This window comes from Panicum virgatum, chromosome 9K (genome assembly GCF_016808335.1).
Source record: "Panicum virgatum strain AP13 chromosome 9K, P.virgatum_v5, whole genome shotgun sequence".
Lineage (NCBI taxonomy): Eukaryota > Viridiplantae > Streptophyta > Magnoliopsida > Poales > Poaceae > Panicum > Panicum virgatum.
Window position 1 is genome coordinate 66,959,797 of NC_053144.1, and position 7,572 is coordinate 66,967,368.

The following is a 7,572-nucleotide window of genomic DNA, read 5'->3' on the forward strand; positions in this document are numbered from 1 at the left end:
TGTATGTTTGAAACATTTTTTCTTTACCTCCAAGGTACTGGATAGTTTGCCTCTGGATATGGTTTTATCTGCGTTTTACTGAATTATACTAAACTTTCATATGAGGTTTCCATTTCGCTATTAATCTCTTTTGAAATAGAAACTGTCCTCTGTGTTCTTGAGAACCATAATAGCATGTACTTATATTAATCATCAGTTATATGATTACGGATCAGCACATAAAAAAAAGCTGACATCCCACAAGGCATTGCATTAAGAAGTTTATCATTGATCTGCAGGGTCAAGAAAAGCTCTGAACGCAAAACTGCCCAGACATGCTTGCAGTATGTATAACCCTGGAGGCGGTCTAACTTAGCGAGGAGCCCCTTGGCCTTCTCAATTCATACTGAGGAATGCCTAAAACCATAGGGAAACTTGATTGGCATGAGACTAGAAAAGCCCTTTCATCTAATTTCATGGAACACTGCTTGATATTATAAATTTTATGCAAAGCAGTAAAATTCACTTTAGTTTGCTATAACCTGGCTACTATACAACGGTAGATGTACCGTTTGTTTTGTCACTAAACTGGATCTTTAAAGGTATAATGATATGAGCATACATATGATATTCATATCTCAGCAATTGCATTTACCTTTGAAAGTCTACCTTCAACCTTGGAGTTTAGCCTTTTAGTTAGTTAAACTGGGAGCTTGAGGTTAGCCTTTAGAGAATTTCAAAAGCTACTACATTCCACGTTGTCTATAGACTATCTAATAGTTGGATCTAAAAACATTAGATCGGATCATTAAAACACGAGGGCGAGAAGGTTAGGTTGCTATGAACAAGCTTAGGTCTGTTAGTTATCTTACACATTGTATAGTAGCTAGACTCTACTTAACTCGATAGGCTTAATCATCGCATCAGTGATCTACGGACTAGATCACTAGATGAATAAGGCAGAGGGCATGATGTAGTCATGGAGGGCTGTCAGATCCAATTGTAGCTTTGCAAAGCTTGTCTTGCAAGCACCCTACAGCATGGCACCAAGACGTGGCCCCCTAGAATAATATGTTATGTCCTTTGCCTATCTCCCTATATATACCCCTGCCATTCCATTAAAGTCATCTTGTAAAGCACAATGGAAGTTTTTCTGCTGCTGCTTGTTTTTTCTCTTTCCTTTGCAGTTTATCCCATTCAATCTACTACAGGGTCTCATGCAGATGTACAATTTTTCATAGAAGTTGCAGTCCTTTTTATCTTTTGATCAAATCCTGTGTTCACGTTACGTATGTCTTCCTTTTGTTGTCTTGCAGGTTCACATTGTGTACTTGGGCCACAACAATGGCCTCAGTCCTTCTCTAACTTCACGGTCCCATCTGCAACTTCTGTCAAGAGTCTTTATGAAGTAATTGTTTCTCTTTTCCCCTCCTATAGTTGTTGGTGTAAAAATCAAGGGAACTAACAAGATACATGCTCAGATTATCGTACAGTTAAAGTTTACCAAATGTAGTGCAAAAACTTCTTCCTTTATTGAACAGTTCTAATCCAAAATTTATCAGACAATCATGTATATTACTGCGCGTGTCAGATAATAAAGGTAACACTTAGTAAGAAAAGGTAATAATGTAATGTAAGCTAACCGTTTAAACTGTATTCGTGTCGTAGTACACAACTGTTATGTTTGCTCCCATACATTCTCAAGTTAGGCACCATGCTTAACTTCAAGCGATTCAGTTACTGCTTCGGAAAATTCAGATGCTTAGTCTGATTGGTAAAAATAAAGTATATTAAAGACACTTCTGCACTCAACATGGCAGGCCGGATGAAGCAAAACAAGCTATTCTGTACAGCTACAGCTGTGGATTCTCTGGTTTTGCTGCACTGCTCAATTCAACACAAGCTTCCACCTTGTCTGGTAGACTGCATCCGTTGCTTGTTGTCAGAACATGCACACATCTACCTAGTTACGTGTAGTTCAATTCATTATCGACGTGCACTTACGAGAAACCTCATGATCGTTGCAAGCAGAAACAGAAGGGGTCATATCAGTATTCAGGAGTAGGATACTGGAGGTCCATACAACACGGAGCTGGGATTTCATGGGCCTCAATCTGCACATGCAAATGGAGCAGTCATCCCAAATGCATTTGAAATTTGGAGACGATGTTATCGTCGGCGTCCTTGATACAGGTATATATGTTCATGTCTCTGCAGTGCTACATCCTGTATCTATACCGGCAGGCTCATATATAATTTTTTTCCTGCACTTTTTCTCCTGCACTTTTTCGATAACCTAAAGAATATGGTTCCCAAATATTCGTCCACAATAAAGTAGCTGGATATAATTGAATGGCGATCCCTCATCCCTGCATAGAATTGAGCAATCTTGACATGAAAGATAAAATGATTACTATGATCCTAGCATGCTCTATTGCCCTGCAAAGATCCGAAGTTGAAATTTCTGGAGCACTCATTATTTTTAGTAGTTGTTATTACAAAGTGTGGTCCTTGAAATTCCACTTGGATGCTTGAGACACTTAATCTTTTCATGTGCCCTCAGGAGTTTGGCCTGAATCCGAAAGCTTCAGGGATGACCCCCACTACGGCCCCATCCCGTCGTCATGGCGCGGCACGTGCGTGAAAGGCGACTCCTTCGACCCGGCCACCGCATGCAACCGCAAGCTTATCGGCGCGCGCTACTACCTCGCCGGCATCGAGAGCGAGCTCGGCCCGCTGGACACCAGCGGCGGCGCGGAGTACCGGTCGCCACGCGACCGCGTGGGCCACGGCACGCACACGGCGTCCACGGCCGTGGGGAGCGTGGCGCCCAACGCCAGCTACTTCGGCCTGGGCCGCGGCGCCGCGCGCGGGGGCGCGCCAAGGGCGCGGCTCGCGGTGTACAAGGTGTGCTGGTACAAGGACCTGACGGGCCGGTGCAGCGACGCCGACATCCTGGCCGCGTTCGACGACGCGCTGTGCGACGGCGTGCACGTGGTGTCGGCGTCCCTGGGGTCGTCCCCGCCGCTGATGCCGCTGTTCGCGACGAGCACCGAGGTCGGGGCGTTCCACGCGATGCAGCGCGGCGTCGTGACGGTGTTCTCGGCCGGGAACGACGGGCCGGACGCGTCGATGGTGCAGAACGTGTCGCCGTGGGGGCTCACCGTCGCCGCCAGCACCATCGACAGGAGGTTCCCGACGGTGATCACGCTTGGGAACAACGCCTCCATCGTGGGAGAGAGCTTCCTTGTGAAAGACATGAAGAAGCGCCTGGTGGAGAGCAGCAGCGTCTTCACCGATGGGTAATCTCCCTCCTGCCCTCCAGTTTGTCACTTTGTCTATACAATAGCATCTGACGAGGGCATACCCCGCCGTTTGGCTTGTGGACGAAGGACGTGCGCGTTCGAGCAGCTGATCAACCGCACGGCGGCAACGGGGAAGATCGTGCTGTGCTTCGGTACCATGGGAATGGTGTCCAGTGAGGGTGCGGCGCTGGCGGTGTACGCCGGCAACGGCGACGGCGTGATCTTCGCCAACACCATCAGCCGGAAATCGAGCCAGGACAACTTCTGGCCCACGGTCCACGTCGACCTGCACCAGGGCACCCAGATCCTCTACTACATCCGCGCCTCCAGGTGCTTCGCTTAGCCAATCATGGACGACCAAAGCAAAGCCGATCTTGCTGTTGCCTTTCTAATTAACTGCGGTGATGCGAACAGGAACGCGATGGTGCACATTTCTCCGAGCAAAACCGTCGTCGGCAAAACGCCGGCGCCGACGGTGGCCTACTTCTCTTCCAGAGGGCCGAGCTCCATCACTCCCAACATCCTCAAGGTACACATCTGATCTACACCCATGATCAAATATGGCCCGGTGTCGGCACTGGGCTCGGCCCATTATATGATGATTGCTCGTGACGAAACTGTTCCGTGATCATGGCAGCCCGATGTGACTGCTCCCGGGGTGAACATTCTGGCGGCATGGCCGCCCAAATCTTCGCCGACGGTGCTCCCCCTGGACAAGCGCTCCACGAACTGGAACTTCGACTCGGGCACGTCCATGTCGTGCCCGCACGTCTCCGGCATCGCCGCGCTCATCAAGTCCGTGCACCCGACCTGGTCGCCGGCAGCCGTCAAGTCCGCGCTCATGACCACAGGTCTCCGCTGGTCCTGCTAGTACCAGCTGGCTTTCTTTAATTTGCACCGCGCCGGAAGCTAATCTTGTTCTCGTGCAGCGTACATGTACGACGACACGTCCGACGTGATGCTGGCCGGCGGGACGCTGAAGGCGGCGGACGCCTTCGACGTCGGCGCGGGGCACGTGCACCCGCTCCGCGCGCTGGACCCGGGCCTGGTCTACGACGCCGGCGCGCGCGACCACGTGCTGTTCCTCTGCAGCCTGGGCTACACGGCGGCGCAGATCCGGCAGATGGTGCTCCCGGGCTCGTCGCTCGACACGAGCTGCCCCGGCGGCGGCGCGGCCCACGCCGCCGACCTCAACTACCCGGCCATCGTGCTCCCGGACCTGAGCGCGCCGGTGACCGTGAAGCGGACGGTGACCAACGTGGGCGCGAACCGCGGCGCCGTGTACCGCGCCACAGTCGTCAGCCCGCAGGGCGCGCGCGCCGAGGTGTGGCCGCCGGAGCTGGCCTTCTCCCCGCACCACGGCGACACGGCCTCCTACTACGTGAGCGTCACCCCCGCGAAGCCGTCGCGCGGGCGGTTCGACTTCGGCGAGATCGTGTGGTCCGACGGCTTCCACCGCGTCCGCACGCCGCTGGTCGTCAGGGTGACCAACCTCCCCGACGACGGCGTCCGGGCCGCCGCCGCCACGGGCGACCACGACAGCCACGGCACCACCGATTATCTACAGGCCGCCGCCTAGCCCAGCTGCCTCCGTCAGAGCTCGTTCGATTCCAGATATTTCGCGCATGCGTTCGTGAGTGTGTGGACTACGAGTAGTACATTTCGTCAGACTTCCGTTTTAGCGCCCATTTCTTTCTTGGGATCCTCCAGTATCGGTAGTGTGTGTGGGTGTGCCATTGGTGGAGACAGACAGATTTTTGCCACAAAAATCACGGGGGTTGCTGTCAGTCGACCGATCCTTCTCCAGCAGGTCGTGCAGGAGACGAAACGGTCAGAGCCGCAGCTGCAATCATGCCCGGATTATTGTATGCCACTGTTTTGATGATTCACCTTGAGGTTTGGGAGCACTGATGGGGACGCTCTCGCTCCTTCTGGGACGGCGAGGAGGAAGGGAATTTGTGCAAGGCACGGCGAGCTAGGCCGGGGCCTTATCAGGCGAGCAAACTGCACATCTTCTTCTGAATCAAGGCCGAGTGTAGCTTTCGGTGGGTTTCCAGGTTTGCGCCACTGCAACAGTACTCCCCAATCCAGCAGGATCACGTCAAATTGTCAAAAAAGAAAAGATCCCGCGTAATTGGGGGCAATTCAGCGAGGCTGGCATACATGCACACCGGGTGCTGATCCCAATTCCTACCATCCATGTCTGAGTGAATCACCGAATCTCTCGTCCGTGTCAAAGGGTGACCACTCTGACGCTGATTTCCTGCGACGTGGCGCTAGGTGAACGGTAAGGCACGCGCGCATCCTTCATCGCCTTTTCCTCGAGTCATGGTGCTGCATCCGAAGCGAGGTGGGCTGGCTGGCTGGTAGCTGGATTGATTTGGCGTGAGAGAGAAATACTGTTGGATGGCTGGCTGGTGGCTGGGTTGATTTTGCGTGAGAGAAAAACAGTGTGCTGGCTGGCTGAACCAGCCAGCCGAACAAGGCCTGTATTTAGGAGTAGATTTTACCATTTAGTGTATGCGCCCTGTCAATGGCAGTGCTTGTTTTTTTTTCAGCTCCCCCATGCGACCGAGTGAGCACGCTCTCGCTCCGATCAGATGCCGTGCAGTGCAGCTGCCCGCACGCACCAGCAGCGTCGGAAAATCAAAGTAGGGTGTGTTTAGATCCAAAAACTCCCACAAAATCCAAACTTTCCATCACATCAAAATCACATCGAAACATTAAATATAACAAACGACTCATACATGGAGTATTAATGTGTAGGTAAATAAAAAAACTAATTGCATAGTTTTGATGTACGTTGCGAGACAAATTTTTGAGCCTAGTTAGGTCATGGTAGGACAATATTTACCACAAACAAACGAAAAGTGCTACACTTTCAGCGCTACAGTATTTTTTCATGGGAACTAAGCACAGCCGTAGCCGTGTGGTGATCGGATCTGTTCGTCCTGTCGGCAGATCCCGTCGTCGTCAGAAGGAAAGAAGGCGGCAGCGCCATGTTTACGTAGTACACCGTGTCGTGGTGACAAACCCATAGCCGGGTGGTGTAGTGCATCCGCCTAAATCCAGAGGGTGAGTACTCGAGGGTTAGCTAGTATTAGCCCAATCTCGGTGGTAGAACGCGATGGACACAACAGGTTTAGAGTGTTTCGGGCCGCCGGAGCGTAATACCCTACGTCCACTGTGTGTTGTATTGCTTGCGCTCTCAAGAGGTTGAGAGCAGGGTTGTTCGGAGTGAAAACCGAGCTTGTGTTGTGAGAGTCTTGGAGTGTCAGTGTTCTAGCGGGCGTGATCTCCCTTTTATATGTCCAAGGGGAGCACGTACACTGAGCGGGGGCCCGACATGTGGACCCGGCGATGTATTATAAATTACACTTTGGCATTCAATGCCTCAGATCCGGAGATCTTGTCGTCGGCTTCCGTGCGTAGCTTCTGACCAGTGATGGTCTTGAGTTGTCATGTCAGAGTAGAGTCTAGCCTCTGGAGCCGCGCGTCGAGGTCATGATGAAGCGCCGAACTACTGACTCAGTCCGTTGTAGCAGCGTGCACTGTTGCTCCAGTTAGTAGCGGGTCATCATGACTCGTCGCCCACGCGCGCGGCGCTGAGACACTGCTGCGCGCCTCGGTAACAGACGAGCCGCCTCGGTAACTGGCGATCCACAGTGTGGACTGACAAAAGCTGCCCCATGCCCAGCGGCAGCAGAGCACGCCTCAACCGCTCGCACTTAATGCGGGTGGGTGAGGGAGCTTCCAACGGAAGGCTTGCGCCCGCGCCCGCGTGACACGTGGCGGCTCCGGACCCCTCCCGAGCAGCTAGCTGAGCCGAGAGCTCACGGGAGGTCCGGATAGGCACGTGGAGGTCCCGGACCCACCCGCGGGGGTCCAGGTCCGCGCCCACAGGTGCTGAGCATTTTCCACCTCTAGGACACGTGGTGACACCGGACCCGCCCCCGAGCGGGAAGCGGGTCCGGGACTGTTGGTCCGGTGAGATGGAGTCAGACCCCAGGGGTACGGCTGCCCAGCTCCTTAGAGCGTAGTTGCGGATAACTACGCGAGTTTTGGCACAGTAGGAGTGGGTACCCGAGCTGCAAGATACCGATACACCGGGAGCAGCTTTTGTCAGATAAGAACACACCCACTCAAAAGGCAGCTAAAGGACACTCGAGCTGGAGAACGCCAACTCGTACACTTCGTAGCAAGCGCTACCCAAAGCTATCACGATCACCAGTTCACCACCACTTCATCAGGATCGTTTGCAACACGAGAGTGTACTAAGAGTGCTCCT

The 7,572-nt window shown here is 52.8% G+C and overlaps 1 protein-coding gene across 6 annotated transcripts in view; it reads left to right on the forward strand.

Moving 5' to 3' along the window:
* Window positions 1-5,336, forward strand: part of LOC120647246 (subtilisin-like protease SBT3.18) — a 32,839-nt gene extending 27,503 nt beyond the window's left edge. For 5 of the 6 annotated variants that reach the window (XM_039923959.1, XM_039923960.1, XM_039923955.1 and 2 more), the window contains 8 exons: window positions 1,296-1,387; window positions 1,800-1,897; window positions 2,011-2,172; window positions 2,543-3,281; window positions 3,372-3,614; window positions 3,699-3,813; window positions 3,922-4,135; window positions 4,214-5,336. In XM_039923959.1, the coding sequence (XP_039779893.1) occupies window positions 1,296-1,387; window positions 1,800-1,897; window positions 2,011-2,172; window positions 2,543-3,281; window positions 3,372-3,614; window positions 3,699-3,813; window positions 3,922-4,135; window positions 4,214-4,863 (2,313 nt within the window). In that variant the 3' untranslated portion in view covers window positions 4,864-5,336. Of the gene's footprint in view, window positions 1-9; window positions 1,205-1,295; window positions 1,388-1,799; window positions 1,898-2,010; window positions 2,173-2,542; window positions 3,282-3,371; window positions 3,615-3,698; window positions 3,814-3,921; window positions 4,136-4,213 lie in introns of those variants that run through there. The other variant, XM_039923956.1, reaches the window with a different exon arrangement.
* Window positions 5,337-7,572: the final 2,236 nt, after the last annotated feature.